The sequence below is a fragment of the Microcaecilia unicolor genome, chromosome 8 (genome assembly GCF_901765095.1).
Source record: "Microcaecilia unicolor chromosome 8, aMicUni1.1, whole genome shotgun sequence".
Lineage (NCBI taxonomy): Eukaryota > Metazoa > Chordata > Amphibia > Gymnophiona > Siphonopidae > Microcaecilia > Microcaecilia unicolor.
The window spans coordinates 20,961,804-20,980,586 of NC_044038.1; the positions used below are offsets into that span (position 1 = coordinate 20,961,804).

The 18,783-nt window shown below is 43.1% G+C and overlaps 1 protein-coding gene across 2 annotated transcripts in view; it reads left to right on the forward strand.

The window, feature by feature from the left end:
- The first annotated feature begins 213 nt into the window (after positions 1–213).
- Positions 214–18,783, forward strand: part of PDPK1 (3-phosphoinositide dependent protein kinase 1) — a 116,382-nt gene continuing 97,812 nt past the window's right edge. For both annotated transcript variants that reach the window (XM_030211780.1, XM_030211778.1), the window contains exon 1: positions 214–303. In XM_030211780.1, the coding sequence (XP_030067640.1) occupies positions 225–303 (79 nt within the window). In that variant the 5' untranslated portion in view covers positions 214–224. The remainder of the gene's footprint in view (positions 304–18,783) is intronic.

Genomic DNA, 18,783 nt, shown 5'->3' on the forward strand with positions numbered 1-18,783 from the left:
GCGGCTCCGCCGGGGGGAACAGGATTCAACGTTCTGACGTCACGCCGGCTCCTGGTCATTCACTCTCCTTGCTGCTGCTGGCACGTGGATTTGGCAGTGTGAGCAAGTGCGGCTGCGCGGAAATACTGCCGGGAGGAGTAGGAGGCGGTACCCTCTCCCCCACCCCATCGTTCTTTAGCGTCCCGCTCTCCTCTGACGCCACTTCCTGTTTCCGGCAAGGCGGGATGCCTCAGGGAGAGAGGCTGTGTCGTAGGGAGGGCACCGGAGAAGGGAAGCTGTGGAACTGTTGGTGGCCGATCTCAGGTATGAGTTTGACAACACGGGGGGGTGTTTGAGGGAGGGGTGCGGATGGCAGATGTTGGGGAGGGAGGCCGGTCCCCCCCCCCCCCGATCCCCGAATGCGCGTGAAGGAGGGGGGGTGTTGGGCTTGTGAGAATGAGGGCAGCCGAATGCGTGTGTCACACGCCTAATGCGTGGGACTTGGTGTCTTTGTAGCAGCGGAAGCGTTGTGTCATTACAGCCATATTTTTATAGGATAACTCTGTTGTCAGACGGGAAAAAAAAAATCCTTAATAACAAAACGGATCTGGATTTTTTTTTTCTCTCGAGGCTGCTGGTTTCCGACACGTGGACAAAATGATTTGCAACTTTTCCCAGGGATAGTGTTTTGCAGCTTGACTCGCCTTCCTGCTTATCATGTTTTTTTTTGGTGATCCAGTCCCGTAGTAAGGTCATACAAATGGTTCTGGTGGTGGTGTCTGTTGGATCTAGCTGTGAAAGAACCGCTCCTGTAGTTAGTTTTCGAGTGTATGTTATTGTTTGTTAACTGTGGTTTAACAGTTGTGTACACTGCAGCAGCTTGGTGTATATTTTGCACGTTGCTTGCGGGAAAGATTAGTTCTTGCAGTTTGCAACAATATAACCTTCAGAAGGAAATAACAGGAAACAAACATTTGCTTGGATGTGGCTGTGTGAGTATCATCGTTCATCGAGTCAGCTAGAGAACTTCTTGTTTTTTATTTCGGATGTTGTAAACCTGTGATATTTTGTGGGAAGAGAACACGAAAGCATAGTTCACTTGACAGGTCATTTTGCAAGGAATGAAAACCGCGGAGTGAAATAATTTTGTACAGGGAATTCACCACCTTTAAAAACAAAACATTGTTTAGTGAAATTGAAACGGGGGTTTTCAGAGAATGATATGACCAACACATTTTCTGTAACTTCCTGCTTCAGGTTTTTCTGTGCTTGTAAAACAGTAAAAAGATAACCTGTCAACATAAGACAGAGACTTTTGATTGCTGGGAACTAAAAGTGTTGTTGATTCCCAGATTTGGCAGTTGAGTGTCCACCCACACTTCTAGTTTGAATCTATACCTGATACTGCTTGGTTTGTAGTTCTTGTAGTAAACTTTTCCAGATTTTAGTTTCTAGTGTTAATATTTGAAATAGATTTATGTGGAATTTAGAAATATCCATTCCGTTACATAGCATCCTGCTATTCCCTTATCTCTCGTTTGTCCTGTTTGTCCTAATTAGATTGTAAGCTCTGTCGAGCAGGGACTGTCTCTTTATATTCAAGTGTACAGCGCTGCATATGTCTAGTAGCGCTATAGAAATAAGTAGTAGTAGTAGTATTCCAGGACCTGTGGGACAGTTGTGTCCATTAACTAGCATGTGGAAGTAGAGAACTGAAAACAGAGCTGAGACTTATCTCTCTTGGTATCTAGTCCAATTCCTCAGTATTTTCTGTCTTCATCAGGTGGATGGACACACTTTTCAGCCTCCTGGTTCTGAGTGATTTGCTCCTAGTCCAGCTGGTCCCCAGTTGAGCTTTGCAGGTGGTACGAGTCTGCAGAGTCATCTGGAGGTTTTCAGATCCTAGTCTCTGGTGCCTCGCAAATTTACTTCTTTCCTCCCTTCACCTCTCCCCTGCACCCTATGAAGCTCTCAACCATCTTAAAAAAAAAAAAAGAGAGATAAAAGGAAGAGGTTTACTGGAGAGGGTGGGACAGAGTATCAGTCCTGAGCTTTTCTCAACTGGGGTAAGACTTGTGGAGACTGTGAGCTTGGGGGGAGCAATTGGTAGTAGTAAGTCCAAAAAAAAAGTTTGACTCTGAACCACTTGGAGGGCTGCAAGTTCTACTTGGTGCAGGGAAGGGATCCTGACTCACCACTTGGGACCGCATGGTGTAGCGCTTGTGACAGCCAAAATGAATGGCAACTTCTGTTGAGGCAGTTAAGCGGTGTTCCCACTGTGGAATCCGCTGACTGGTGTCAGGGCATTGCAGTGCGTGCAAGTTGGGAATCCCACGGGGCATGGAGGAAATGATTGGCAGAAACTTGGGCTGTCTGGCAGAACCGGTGCACAGTTTGATGCAGGAGAGCATGGGAACAGACGCCATTTTGTTAGGGCCAGCTTCCAGTGAGGAACAGTCTTTGATCACATGGGGAGCACAGCCTCCATTTTACAACTTCAGGACCCAACAGAACATTCAGCTACATTGGGATGTTTATAATGCTCTTATATCAGGCCTATTGACTTAAGTAGGCACAGTTGGAGTTGCTGCAAGGTGCTTCAGTTTCTTGCCCTGCGGCCCTTCCAGCTGCTAAGAGGTCTTGTTTAGACTTCTAGGAGTGAGCAGATATTTCTTAGCCGTTGTGGCCTCGATCTGTTTAGAGGAGCCATTGTTGAAGGATATGTCCTGAAAGTACTGAGAGAAAAAAAAAGTTTTGGATTTGATATACTGCCTTTCTGTGATACAATCAAAGTGGTTTACTTTTATATGCAGGTTGTTTCATAAAGAGGAGCTCAGTACTCTTATCTCTGAGGAAGTGGCAGTGCTTTCCATTGAGGAGCCTTCTGCTTTGTCATCGAGAGTTTTTGTCTTTTTCAATCATGAGTGGGCTTAGAATCCTTCTAAGGCCTTCCCAATGCATTCAGACATGATTTGCCTCTACCCATTGGTTCTGGAGGGGAAAGAGAAATTGCAGCTTCTCAGGGTGGATTCCTTGTTAATGGGGAAGGGGGGAATTGCCCTAAAAGACCTACAGGATAGGAAGCTAGAAGGCTCACTGAAGCAAGCCTTTGAAGTGGCCTCTTTGGGCCTTCAAGTGACAGTGTGCAGTCTTCAAATGACAGTGTGCACCTCGTTCTTGGCAAGAACATGCCTGCAGTGGTATCAGCAGTCTACAACCCAACACGGGTGCCTTAATGCCCAGCTGGAAGTGGGGTTGGCCTACTTGACGGATGCTATTTATGACATGTTACGGCCCGCGGTACAACTTTGGCTGTTGTGGTACTGGACAGCAGATGCAGTGTCAGTCATGTCTAGTTAAATTGCCCTATTGAGGCAAGTGACTATTTGGAGAAGATCTTGGTTTCCCCCCCCCCCCCCCCAATTCTTTCACCAAGTTACTAAGACACAGCGATTGTTGGAGGATAAGTAAAAAGCCTCTGGTCATCTGTCTTCAAGGGGTTCTCAATTTCGATCTTGAAACAGCAGACGGTACCGGCCTGGGCATCAACAATATGGTCAGAAGTCCTATTTTCAGGCATTCAAATCTTCCTTTTGTGCAGACAGGAAGTCCTGTTGGTCAGCTAGGGCACCAAATGCCTTCCGAGCTTCGCAGTGATGTGAAGCTGGCCTACTCTTCTCTTCCTCTAGTGGGAGAATGTCTTCAGAAGTTTCAGGAGGAGTGGGCCAAAATCATGTCAGATCAGTGGGTTCTGGATATTCTTAAAGAAGGTTACAAGTTTGAGTTCTCCCACCTGGTTGTGCCTCTCTTCTTGCCGTCTCCTTGTCGAAAGGGAACCATAGATTCCTTGCTGGCACTCCTGGCCATTGTTCCAGTTACTCACGCCGAATAGGGACAAGGCAGATACTCCACCTACTTTGTTGTTCCAAGGAAAGAAGGCATTTCATCCAGTCTTCGATCTCAAAGGTCTAAACTTCTGCCTCCGAGTGTCCCGCTTTCACATTGAAACACTAAGAGCAGTTATAGCCTCGATGCAAGTGGGAGAATTTCTCACTGCCCTCAATCTCAAGGAGGCTTACTTGCACATACCCATGTGGCTGCTGCATCAGAGGTTTATACATTTTGCAGTGCTGGGTCATCGCTTCCAGTTCAGGGCTTTGCCCTTCGGTCTCACCACGGCATCAAAAGTGTTTCCCAAGGTTATTGTGGTGCTGGTAGCCTTACTTCGGTGCCAGGGAATCTGAGTTCACCTGTATCTTAATGGTTGGCTTATTCATGTATCGTATTTGGACAGCATAGCAGAGATGGATAATCTTCTGCAGTCGGTTTGGGCAATCAATTTCGAGAAGAGCAGTCTAACTCCATCACAGATGCTGGGGTATCTGGACGTTCTTTTCAACACAGCATAGGAGAGGACTTACTCGTGGAACTAGTGCTTGTTTCTGGATTTGATGGCAATGAAACAGAATGCCAAAGTGCCCAGGTTCTGAAAAAATCATGCTCGATGCAGATTGATGCCTTACTGCATCCCTGGCCAGAGACATATTTACTGTATGTGTTCCCTTCTTGTTCCATAGTATGTTGCTTGTTGAAAAGGACTGCATTTCACGGGGGTAGAATATTTCTCTTAGTCCCAGATTGGCCACAGAAACCGTGGTATGTGAATCTGATTCAACTTCTGAACAGGGAGCCTCTCCATCTTCTGCAGGTATAAGGCCTTCTGATGCAAGCTCTGGTGCTCATGGAGGATCCATTCCCCTTTGGTCTTACAGCTTGGCCGTTGAAAGGGCTCAGTTGAGAGAATTATTCTGATTTGGTGACTGCTACCTTACTTCAGGCTCAGAAATGCTGTACATCCATGGCATGTGCGTGAGTGTGGAGGACATGTGAGCTGGAGTTTCTCCCTTCTCTGTTCAGATCGCGCACATCCTAGTGTTTCTCCAGGCAGGCCTTCTGATAAGATTGGCATTGGGTTCTCTAAAAGTTCAGGTTGTGGCTTTGGCTTGTTTCAGGCACTGACTGCAGAAGACGTCTCTTTCGGCTCACCTGGATATCATTCAATTCTTGCAGGGAGCGGGTCGTTTGTGGCATCCCTTTGTATACTGTATCCAGAGTGGAACCTTAATTTAGTCCTTCGGGCTCTGCAGGAGCCATCTTTTGAGCCACTCTGGAAGATCTTATGCTAAAGACAGCATTCCTAGTGGCTGTTGCATCGGCACTTAGGGTTTCTCAGCTTCAGGCTCCCTTGTCGGGATCCCTTTCTCTGCTTTTTAGAGGCGGGGGTCTCCCTGTGTATGGTTCCTTCCTTTCTTCTGAAAATGGTATCGGCATTTCATCTCGACAGATCTGTGGAGCATCCGTCCTTTCACAGAGAGGATGAAGAGGCTCATTGTTCTTCCTTGAGGACGCTACACACAGCAAGAAGCTTCATTAGATACCTGGAAGTCACGAATGTGTTTTACAAATCAGACTATGCTTTTTGATATACAGAGGCTTGGCTTCATGGTTTCCAAGCCCACGATTGCTAGATGGCTGAAGGAGACTATCCTATCAGCTTATTTGCTTGCAGGGAAACAGGCTCCTCAGGCCTTGCAGGGTCATTCTACGAGGCACACAGCAACATCCTATGTGTAGACTACATTACTGTCTCCAGGTATTTGCAAGGTGGTGACCTGGCTAACACTGCATATCTTGCCAAGCACTACAGGGTGGATGTTGCTGCGTGTTCGGAAGCCACTATTGGGGCTTCGGCCTTCAGTGCGGTGGCACCAGGATCCTGCCTGCTGTAGGGATTGCTTTTATACATCCCACAGGTTTTCGAATAGTGGGAAGCTATGTAATGGTGAAAAAAAAATATCAGGGTAAGACCTAATTTCTCCTTCCCACTATTCCAGAGGCCCTCCTGAGGTTTCCGAGATGGTTAGTCAGTGTGAAGTAATGGGCCAAATAATGACCGTCACCTTGCATGGTGTTTCCTGCATATCTACTAGTTCTCTACAAGTTGTCCAGTGGTGAGCAAACGTGTGGACCTCTCTCGTTTGGTTAATGTTAGGTTAGCAAGTTGGTTAAGGTTATTCTGAGTTTCTCTTTACTGCTGGCCTACATAAATATTGAGGTGCTGGACCGGTTTGCCAAGAGAGAGCTCTGCTCTGTTTTCAGTTCTCTCTTTCCGCCTGCTTGGTTGACGGTCACAAGTATCCTACGTGTTCTAGAATAGTGGGCAGGACTAATGGAAAGAAAATGATCAGGTAAGACCTAATTTCTCCTTCTTAGAAATGCAAAACTTGTATTGAATTATCCTCTTAAATTGGTAATATTGAATTAATTTGGGTTATATATAAGGACATAAGAAATGCCATGCTGGGTCAGACTAAAGGTCCATCGAGCCCAGTATCTTATTTGACAGTGGCTAATTTTAGATAACTAGGAAGTACCTGGCAAACCCCTATAAAATCCATACCTTTCAGCTCCTCTGGGAATGAATGGTAACCTTCTGAGTTCTACTTGGCTAATAATTGTTTATGGACATTTTCTCTAGGAATTTGTCCAAATCTCTTTTCAACTTATGTATGCTAGATGCATTGGTCACGTCCTCTGGCGACAAATTCTACAGCTTGCTTGGTTCTTTCTCCAGTTTGTGTTCAAGGCTGTTAGTTTGATGGAGTGTCTCTTCTTGTAGCACCGTTTGAAGGCGTAAATAACAATTTCCTATTAACCTGTTCTGCTCACCTCATGATTTTGTAAACATCTGTTATCTCCGGTCTGGTATTTCTTTTTCTCTTCAAGCTGAAGAACTCTCATCTTTTCAGCCTTTAAAAGGGAGCCAGTTCCACCCCTTTTATCATTTTTGTCTCTCTTCTCTATACTTTTTCTAATTCTTCTGTATCTTTTTTGAGATGGGGGTGACCAAAACTGCAGTGTTGAAGATGAAGTTGCACTTTGGGTCCATTTATTCACCATTTATTTGTGCATTCAATTAGGAGTCCGTAAAGTTTCAAAATGAATTCTTAGCTAAGCAGGACTTTTGAGATTACCTGATCATAGCAAGTGAAGCAATGTAAACAAGCAGCTGCAAAGCTCACAGGTAGAGGAAGTAATTTTTTTTTCTGTTTTCACTTTCTTTTTGGAATACAGCTTATGCCTCTTCACTGGTAGCGCAGTGCAAATCATATTCAGGTACAGCAGATATTTTCCTGTCCCCAGAGGTCTTGCAATCTAATGACTAATTACTAACATGCGTGCAGCAGAGAGAGAGAGAGCAAAGTACAAACAAAAGTCCAAAGAGCAGAACAAAAAGTACCAGGAGCCTTCAAAAAAAGGGGAATAAAACCTTTAATCATGTGTTTTGGGGAACAAATCTTTGAACCCGACACGGTCCGTGTTTCGGTGCTGAGTGCCTGCGTCAGGGGTCGCAAAGTGCAGCAAAATGCGTACGGCTTTATTGTAAAATTCAGTACGTTTGATGGAAGCAGTGTGCTGCGCCGCCGTGCTGTCCCTTCGCATAAACATAGTAACATAGTAGATGACGGCAGAAAAAGACCTGCATGGTCCATCCAGTCTGCCCAACAAGATAAACTCATATGTGTATATCTTACCTTGATTTGTACCTGCCTTTTTCAGGGCACAGACCGTACAAGTCTGTCCAGCAGTATTTCCCGCCTCCCAACCACCAGTTCCGCCTCTACTACTACTACTACTTAGCATTTCTATAGCGCTGCCAGGGTTACGCAGCGCTGTACAAGTTTAAACATGGGGAAGGACGGTCCCTGATCAAGAGAGCTCCAGCTCTGGCACAGACCGTATAAGTCTGCCCTCCACTATCCTCGCCTCCCAACTACCAACCTCTCTTCCCCCACCTGCTCCGCCACCCAATTTTGGAATGGATCCTCAGAAGCTTAGCCGAAATTTGAGGGATGGGGGTCTTTTTCTTTTCTTTAGGAAAGAATGGGAATTTGTCACATCAATTATTTTTTTTCCTATGGAATACTAGATAGAACAGGAAGTGGAATGTGCTGACATGCTTCAGATGGATCACCTGACTGTATTTCATTGCAATGCACACTTGTGTCAAAATATCTTGGCTTTAAATTATCATTTAGCATGATTTATTTTTAATATGTTTGCATTGGGAATAAGTTCTTGTTCGATTTTTAAAGTTTTGGAAGTTCAAATTTTTTTTCTCATTCACCATTTAATTCAAGTAATTTCCTGTTAATCATAACAAATAGCTATAGCTAATTGATTATTCTATGGGATTGATGAATTATTAGAGGGAGTGTTTTGGCTCTCCATTGGTGTGTGCTGAATGTTAAGAGGTTTCCGTCTTCTAAATATTCTGACCTTAAGGAAAGATGACATTTTAAGTAGTAGTTTGCATTGCTGGTATGATAGAGAGATGTTAATCACCCTTTTTTATTTATTTTTATTCCATGTATTTGGTTATATTATTTTTGTACTATGTACAGTTCGTAAAGGGGACACGTTACTGTTGTGCATGCTGTTATCAATTTGAACATTTAACTACCAAGTGTGTGTTAACTACTCCCTTACTATAACATTGTATATTGACAGGTGGTCACATGGAATATGATCTAACCGTGTTTCCCAAGTCCAGTCCTGGAGTACCCCTTGCCAGTCAGGGTTTCAGGATATCCACAATGAATATGAATGAATTTGATTTGCATTCACTGTCTTCATTATATGCAAATCTTTCATGCATATTTATTGTAGATATTATGAAAACCTGGCCAGCAAGGGGTACTCTGCAACTGGACTTGAGAAACACTGATCTAACATACCTACATCTGCAGGCTTTCAGGGGAGTTGGAGTGAGCTATTGACTTGGCAGCCAGTTCTTTAATCAATACTGTGCTGTTCTTTTTTTGTATGCATTATTGAAATCCTGTAATGTACAGGGGATATAATACTGAAATATTAAGCATTTGATAATTTGCCTTTAAGAAAAGGGTATATTGTATACTAAATGATCAAAACATTTACCCCGGATTCTATATATGGCACCGATCCAAGATGTGCATCCAACTAAATTGGCTAGTGGACCAGTTAGTGCTAATTGACTAATTGGCACCAGTTTGAACTTGAACTATTCTGTAATAATGTGCAGCCAAATCCCATAGTGCATAACCCAAAGGGGGCGTGGCCATTGGAAGTGTAGAGGCGGCGTGAAAATGTTTGCGCACAGTGTTATGAAATATCTGAGATGTGCGCCCAAATTGGGCGCCAGGAATTGCACCTGGTTTCAGGAGGCATAAGTCCTGGATCCCAAATGTAGGCACTGAAATTGGCACTCAGTGCTTTTCTAATGGGTGTTTGCCCATTATAGAATAACATTGAGCACTGATTTTCTTGAGCACCATTTACTGAATCTAGCCCTTTGTCCTTAATAAACAGGTGCATTTAAAGTGACATGGAGCTGAGGGGTAGTCTAATGGCTAAAACAGCAGCCTGCGAATTGGAGGATCCAGGGTTCAAATCCTACTGACCTTCTTTGACGGTGTACTCTAGACTACTAAGCCCAAACATACATTAACGCAATATTTATCACAGATCCTAATTTATGCAGTGGGACCTATTATGAGACAAGCTAACACAGTAGTGAGCCTCACTTATTCTAGCCCTTGGATTGTAAGCCCTCTATGGATGAGAAATACCTGTAGTATCTATGAACCTGGAAGAGAAGTATTGAACCAAATCGATAAATTAAAGAACAGTAAATCACCTGGACTGGATGTTATACACCCCAGGATATTGAAAGAACTCAAATATGAAATTGCAGATATGCTGTTAGTGATCTGTAACCTGTCATTAAAATAGTCAGTGGTACCTGAAGATTGGAGGGTGGCTAATGTAATGCCTGTTTTTAAAAAAAGAATCCGAGGTGATCTAGAAAATTACAGACTGATAAGTCTGACATTGGTGCTGAGCAAAATAGTGGAAATGATGATTATAAAGAATAAAATCACTGAACACATAAACAGTGGGACAGAGTCAGAGTGGCTTCAACCAAGGAAAGTCTTGCCTCGCCAGTTTGCTTTATTTCTTAGAATGTGTGAATAAACATGTGGCTAAAGGTGAGTCAGTTGATGTGTTATAGATTTTCAGAAGGTGTTTGACAGAAGTCCCTCATGAGAGACTCCTGAGAAAATTAGTGTCCTAGGATAGGAGGCAATGAATTAGGAACTGGTTCATGGATAGAAAACAGAGGGTAGGGTTAAATGGCCAATTTTCTCAGTGGAGGAGGGTGAATAGTAGAGTGCCCCAGGGATCTGTACTGGGATGGTTCTATGTAACTTATTAATGATCTAAAAATGGGAACGACGAGCGAGGTAACATAATCAGATTCCTACTCCATACTATGGGATCAGATTCACAGAGCAGAGCAGCTGATGTTAGAGATGAGGGTCTGCCATAGGATAATAACAGAATGCATTCTGTTCTCACTGTGCGTTTACAAGGTAAATTAACACAGCATGGTCGGTGACCTGTGTACGCTCATTCTGCATGAAATGCGGCCTTCGGGAAGGGTGTCCAGAGTTCATCTTTTTTTTTCTTCTTTTTTTATGTGCTGGCATCTGTTGGGCAGCCTTGTCCTCAGGAGCTTAACCGAGATTGGATAGCGGGGCTGGAGGTTGGGAGGCGGGGATAGTGCGGGGCAGACTTATACGGTCTGTGCCAGAGCCAGTGGTGGGAGGCGGGACTGGAGGTTGGGAGGCAGGGATAGTGCTGGGCAGACTTATACAGTCTGTGCCAGAGCCGGTGGTGGGAGGCGGGGATAGTGCTGGGCAGACTTATACGGTCTGTGCCAGAGCCGGTGGTTGGGTGTCTGGGATAGTGCTGGGCAGACTTATACGGTCTTTTCCCTGAAGAGCATAGGTACAAATTAAAGTAGGGTATACACAAAAAGTAGCACACATGAGTTGTCTTGTTGGGCAGATTGGATGGACCGTGCAGGTCTTTTTCTGCTGTCATCTATTATGTTACTATATTGGGAAGAATAATCCAATTCATAGTTATTTGATGCTAGGTTTTACCCTAGGAGTAAACATCCAAGAAAAAGATCTAGGTGTCATTGTGGAAAATACACTGAAATCTTCTGCCCAGTGCATATCGGTGGCCAAAGAAGCAAACAAAGGGATAGAAAGTAAGACAAAGAACTCTGTATCACTCCATGGTGTGACCATACCTTGAGTATTGTGTACAATTCTGATCATTGTATTATGAAAAAGATATAGCAGAATTAGAAAAGGTTCAAAGAAGGGCAACCAAAATGATAAAGGAGATGGAACTCCTTTTATATGAGGAAAGGCTAAAGAGGTTAGGACTCTTCAGCTTGGCAAAGATGGCTGAGTGGGAGGAATAATTGATGTGTACAAAATCCTGAGTGATGTAGAACAGGTAAACCGAAATCATCTTATCTCTTTCAAAAAGTACAAAGACTAGGGGGACACTCAAGGAAGTTACATGGTACTACCTTTAAAACAGGAAATAATATTTTTTGCTCAATGACTAGTTAAGCTCTGGAACTTGCTGTCGGGGGGGGGGGGGTTATTATCAGTTAGCGTATCTGGGTTTTAAAACAAGGTTTGGATGAGTTCCTGGAGGAAAAGTCCATAGTCTGCTATTGAGATAGACATGGGGAAGCCACTACTTGCCGTGAGATTGGTAACATGGAATGTTGCTACTATTTGGGTTTCTGTCAGGATTGGCCACTATTAGAGACAGGATACTGGAGTAGATGGAGCATTGGTCTGACCCAGTATTGCTTTTCTTATGTTCTTATTAAACTTCTGCTCAACTCAACCTGTGTCCCTTAATATCTTTCTATCCAGGTTCATCAGACCTGAGGACCTTAATTCTTTACAGGTTTCAATTTAGTTAAAAAAAAACCAAAAAAACAACTTTGGATTCCTCTAACACCAAAGTTTATTAAAACTAGTTTTAAATACTTCTCTCCTAGAAAATGTACTTATCCATCCTTTTTATTTTGAATTCCTTCCAACATGTATTTTTATCTTTTCCCCCACAAAAATTCAATCAGATCTGAGCACTCTTTTTTTTAAAAGTGATATTTACTCACTTCAAAAGCAGCTTCTTCACACTCACCCACACACTGTCCTTATTCTTTACCATTAAACTTAATAAAGACATCTCTCAGCTGCTTCCCTTTCAAGCCTACTCTCCTAACTGAACTTTAGAACTGTCACTCACTCCTTCTGTGCGCACTGCATCAGAACTCTGCATGCCCTAGAGTTGTTAGCTACAAGCTGCATCCTCTTAAGCAATGCTCTCCTCCATTCACTCTCAATCTAGTATGCCTCTGTTTGCTGCCTACATTCTACCCCAGCTGGCCATTCATACCTTTCCATGCAGTTTTTCCTGGCATTTGCACATTAAAAAAAAATGTTTTTATATACCCCATTTACATTCATCCGGGGGTTGACTGGCATTTTCGAAATATTCTCTACCACCACTCTCTGTCCACACACATTTTCATCCTATCACATGTCATATCCATGCTTTCTTTTAACGTCCTTTTTTGCATAATTTCAGGACCCTAAATCTCTAGTAGAACCTCAGTTCTCTTGTCCATTTTCTATTACTCACATCCTAGGCCCTTATACATTAGTCCATATAGCCCCAGATTCTGTATAGTGCAACCTAAGTTTCACATGCAAATCCAGTCATATTCTGATTTGCGCGTACAACTTAATTAGTTGTTAAGCCAGTCGGCACTGATAATTCCACTTAAGCAATTATTGACACTAATTGCCATTTATTAGAATTTATGCGCAGAACTGTCTAGGCATGTTCTACAACGTGTTGCACATAGATTCTAAGTCACATGGGGGCATGGCCATGGGCGTGGAATGAGTGGGTCTTGAGCGCTTTTAAAATATATGTGCGCTGTTATAAAATACACACCTAAATTTTAGGTGTATTTCGTTTTGGAGTTGATTTTTTTTTCTCTAGGCGAGATACATAGAATCTATGTCCATAATGTCTCAGTTTTTGCACAAACTAATTCTCATACATTAACCTTTATATGCTCTTTTAACAATTTTGGTATAAGTTAGCCATAGGTAACATCTGATCCTGATGGTCCTTTGCCTGTGCAGACCATGGCACCCTCCAGCACCCAGTATACATGTAAGCCTAAGCCTAGCCAGTAGTTGACACTGTTGAGCAGTGCCTGAAACTTCCTCTACACAGGTATTGTGAATGATGCCTCAGTGGCATCTCCTATGACAAGCCCAGGTTTTCTTCATGATACTATACCTTTCCAGTTTCTTCTGTTCACACAGCTCATGAGTTTGTATAGTACATTTAATAGAATAATTAGCCTGCCAAATCTTTGTGTCTTTTTAATAAACACTGTGGGGCCGATACACAAAGGTCACTGTTAAGTACTGCAGCCACTTGTGAACCTACCAATTCGCAAACAGTGACTGATGCACAAAGGGGCTGGCATGCAAATGAGATGCACAGAAATTTAACCGCTACCTTTGTGCATCGGGCCCTGGCTTGAACTGTAACTTTAATGATTGGAACTAAGTAATTTAGGATGGGGAAAATCCAAAGGTGATTGCAAATGAAAGCTTTTGATCCCGTATTCTAGCCTTTGTTCCAGCTGAACTGAAGGAGTTTCAGGGCTTTGTGGATGTTTCCATCTTTGAATTCCAGTTCTCGTTGTAGGAGTTGATTAATATTTTAATATATATGGGGTGTAACTGGCCTGTTCAGTAGCTTGGGAAGCAAATAGGGTTATTTGGGTTGGGGGGGAGGGAAGAGGGGGGTATTTAGGAGAAGGGAATGGGGTGGCAAAATGGGAGGGGGGATCTTAAAGCTTGAGGAGGAAGTTTATTACTCTACTGCTCCTCGTGAGGTGTATTCAAGCTAAACTATACAGAGTATGATGAAAGGTAAGCGACTTGGCCCCTCAAGAAAGGTTGGAACATAACACGGGGGAACATTAGGGCTAGATTGGGGGAGGCTATCGGAGTCAAGGCCTTCTTTTCTTTTTATTCTAATACGTGCTATATAGATGTCCTAAGGGTTGTCTTATCTTTAAGGTGTTCCTTAGAACCAAGCTGGTGTTTATTCAAAGGGGGGTGGGGGAACAGGAGTGCAGGAAGGAAGACCAGAGCTTACACCAGCCCGTAGAGGTCTCTCTGTATAAATTTTCCACCCCATGTACATTTGTCCTCCAGAAGACAGAGGCGTTAGTGAGTATGCCTCTGCTGGTTTTCCTTTGCAGCCAACCGTATGGGGCTCTGTTTATGGGCATTTAAAAAATAATTTATATTTTGATGGTGGGACCAGTGCACTTATTTGCCTAAGGCCCCACAGAAGGGTAAATCTTTTTTTTTTTTTTTTTTCCCTGCCTCTTCTCTTGCTGCTGTAGTCACAACTCCATTTGAAGTTGCAACTCGGAGCTTGGGAGCCATGCTCAAGGCTGTTTGTACCGTCTATGTCCTTTTGATACTTACGAACATATACCGCTGATGAGATTACACCAATGATTGAACAGGGCGTTACCAGCATTTGTTTTTCTCTCCTACATATTCCTTTCCTTATGTGCATTAGTTTCTTCTGATTCTGGCCACATAACTGACGTGGCCATTAACTTCTCCATATTTGAAACAACATTCGAGTCCAATTATGGTCAGTTGGGGAAAGTGTTCACCACAACTACAGCAGCACTTCTGTTTGTACTGAAAGTAGATGGTCTCGTACTCCTGCAGTGCTAATTCGGTGTCCCGTTCTTTGCTGAATTTAGGTTCTTTAAACACATTTATTATTTTTTTATATTTGTACCCTGCGCTTTCCCACTCATGGCAGGCTCAATGCAGCTTACATGGGGCAGTGGAGGGTTAAGTGACTTGCCCAGAGTCACAAGGAGCTGCCTGTGCCTGAAGTGGGAATCAAACTCAGTTCCTCAGGACCAAAGTCCACCACCCTAACTACTAGGCCACTCCTCCACTGTTGCTACTATTTGAGATTCTACATGGAATGTTGCTATTCCAACATTCCATGTAGAAGTCGGCACTTGCAGATCGCCAATGTGGCCGCGCAGGCTTCTGCTTCTGTGAGTCTGATGTCCTGCACGTATGTGCAGGACGTCAGACTCGCAGAAACAGAAGCCTGCGCAGCCTTCTACATGGAATGTTGCTAGTGGAATAGCAACATTCCATGTAGAATCTCCAATAGTAGCAACATTCCATGTAGACTCTCCAATAGTAGCAACATTCCATGTAGACTCTCCAATAGTAGCAACATTCCATGTAGACTCTCCAATAGTATCTATTTTATTTTTGCTACATTTGTACCCCGCGCTTTCCCACTCATGGCAGGCTCAATGCGGCTTACATGGGGCAATGGAGGTTTAAGTGACTTGCCCAGAGTCACAAGGAGCTGCCTGTGCCTGAAGTGGGAATCAAACTCAGTTCCTCAGGACCAAAGTCCACCACCCTAACCACTAGGCCACTCCTCTGTGTAAACAATATGCTTAGGCAGCACTTGCACCCTGGGCCTTGAAGACTGAAGGGAATTCTCTTCCAAGTTTATCTTTCAGTGCCACTCCTGGCCAGCAGGCTTTACAGTACCAATACCAGCGGCAACTATCTCCCCAGGCTTGAGCACATCACTTAAACAGTTTGCCCAAGCCATGTCAGACCAGTTGGACAAAAGGTTTGCATTTCTCATGTGCTCATGGCTATGGTTAAGTCATAGCGTCAGCTGTGTAACTGAGATTTTGATTTTCTTCTTTCACTTTACCATTTAGTTCGGATGACGATCTTGGTCCCTTGCAGGATTAAGCCAATATGCTTTTCCGTAAGGGACTATGCAGGGTTAAAAAGAGTGACTAATGTGGAAGAATTCCTAAAACATAAACTGGCAGAGCGAAGACTGTCCCTGGTGTAGAAATCATGTACACAAACAATTGCTCACCAGAGTCTAAAATTGCTATGCTTTGTATTCACAGAGGCACAAAGATCATCCCATATTAAGGCTTAAATAGTATTCTGAAAGCTCAAGAAAGTGGTGATGCTGTTCACAGCCATTGCAGAGGGACCTAACTTTAATTCTTTGTTCAGGTCTTCCCCATTCTGGCATTCAGAGCCTCTTGGGAGTGGGGGGGAGGGGGTGGCTAGATTTAGTGCTCTGGATTGCAAGATTTTGGAAGATATTATGGTGCTGCTATAGTAACATAGTAGATGACGGCAGAAAAAAGACCAGCACGGTCCATCTAGTCTTCCCAACAAGATAAACTCGTATGTGCTACTTCTTGTGTATACCTTACCTTGATTTGTATCTGCCATTTTCAGGACACAGACTGTAGAAGTCTTGCCCAGAACTAGCCCCACCACCCAAACACCAGCCCCGCCTGCGGGATTGTTCTTTTGTTGTAGACCAGTTGTCCGCTAGAGACCATACACTGTGGCTCTCCCTATAATGATTGGGCTAAAAGAATTGGGAGCAGATAAAGATGAGGAGAGGGAAATACCAGATGAAGGCTCATAGTGCTGGATTGAGCTGAAAGCCAAAAGAAGCAGGAAGAAATGATGGAGCCTACTCTCCCCCCACCCAAAAAAAAAAAAAACCCAAAAGCTTAAAAATGTAAATAAAGCTACTCTTTGAATGTAAGAGACTAGTTTATAAAGTACCCCCAGTGGTGTTTCAAGTGACGTTTTGCCCCTGAAAGATTTTTTTGTTGTTGTTTTTTAAATAGTTTCTCTCCATATGTTCTTATTTCGTCATCGGAGAGTGTGATGCGTAATAATTTTCAGTGCTGAACTCAAATCTTTTCTCTTTACCCAGGATAAAACCACAGTTGGACTCTTGAGTGCATAAAAGTAGTTCATTTTGTGCCTTCTGTGCTTTGGTAAACTGTAGAACCACCTACAAGTAGGTACAGACAGGTTTTACTCAGTCCACGATAGTAGGAATGTTTCTGATGATTGCCTTCTGTAGGAAAATGTACTTATCAATATTCTTGATTTATTACATTTTGGGTTGAAGATAAAGCCTAGGAAAATTAGTAGAGAAAATGTTTTCATTGTGAGGGACGTCGCAAGGCATGATATATTAGGGTGGGCAGCCACTGTCCTCGAGGGCCACAACCCAATTGGGTTTTATTATTTCATAGTAACATAGTAGATGACGGCAGAAAAAGACCTGCATGGTCCATCCAGTCTGCCCAACAAGATAAACTCATATGTGTATACCTTACCTTGATTTGTACCTGCCTTTTTCAGGGCACAGACCGTACAAGTCTGCCCAGCAGTATTTCCCGCCTCCCAACCACCAGTTCCGCCTCCCATCACCGGCTCTGGCACAGACCGTATAAGTCTGCCCTCCACTATCCTCGCCTCCCAACCAACCACCAACCCCTCTTTCCCCCACCTGCTCTGCCACCCAATTTCGGCTAAGCTTCTGAGGATCCATTCCTACTGCACAGGATTCCTTTATGCATATCCCACGCATGTTTGAATTCCGTTACCGTTTTCAGATATGTATAAGATTTATTTGAATGTAATATTTCTATTGTATACGAATAGATCTCATGCGTATTCATTGTGGCTATCTTGAAAAACCCGACTGGGTTGTGGCCCTTAAGGACTGTAGTCTTCCTGTACCACAGGGGTTGGAAATTGTATATAAAATCTGCATGGATTGTAGCCGCCGGTATGAGTTCATTACAGGTAGAAAATCTGCAGAAACTGCAAGTGCAGTTAGAAGAATGAATTAAACACATGTCTGTGTAAGAAATATATTGTAAAGCATAGCATTTAGCCTCATGCTGATTTGAAGCGGCACACAGATGTTGCAGATGCACGATAAAGTCAAGGGAAACAGTATTCGGTGTGGGGCAGGCCACGTGAGGTAACCACCTAAAACAGCCAGCATCTTAGGTGAAATGGGTATGACCATAGCCACCTAAGTCTGTCAGCTATGTAGGTGCCCAAAATGAACTGGGAAACATCTGTGCACCAGCCTAATACCGGGGGGATCCAACCACATAGTTTGCTGGCAGTACCCCTTTGTAAGTGGTGCTTATTCTTTCTTGTCTTGTCTTTTTTTTTTGAATTGTGCACAGCGAAGCTCCACAGTATATATGTCTGGTACCAGTGTCCTATAGAAACATTATGCCTGGAGATAAATGTTTACAACTTCTACAATATCTGGACCCAAAATAGGTTGTTTACAAACAGGTTTTTTTCCCTGGTACATCAGCTTATTGCATTTGTACCCCACATTTTCCCACCAGTTTGCAGGCTCAGTTTAGCTGCCGATCATTGGAATGATTTACCTATTGATTTGAGAATGCAATGAAATTAGATCTTTTCAAAATTGTTGAAAACTTTTTTTTTTAAGGAAATTTTTTTATGTGATTATTTAGTTTTTTTATGTTTATTATATGTAATATTTCTGGAGTTGGCCCAGTTTATTCTTTGTGAGCCACATTGAACTTTTATGGTAAGTGTGGGCTAAAAGTGTCATGATGTTGTGATTATTACTATTGTTAAGAGGCATAGGGAAAAAAAATGAACCATGGACTCTACTAACTGATTTCTAAAACTACTTATTTATAGAAAAGGTTTTAACATGGATTATTCTGGAGCCATTTAGTATTAACCTTAATCGCCCCTACTCTCCTCAGACCAAGCCTGTTTTTTTGTGTTTTTTTTTTTCTATCCAGGTAAAATCTTAGTTGCCCAGGGGCAAAGGAAATACATTTAGTTGGAAGGAGTGTGTGTGTGTTGTTTTTTTTTTTAACCAAGT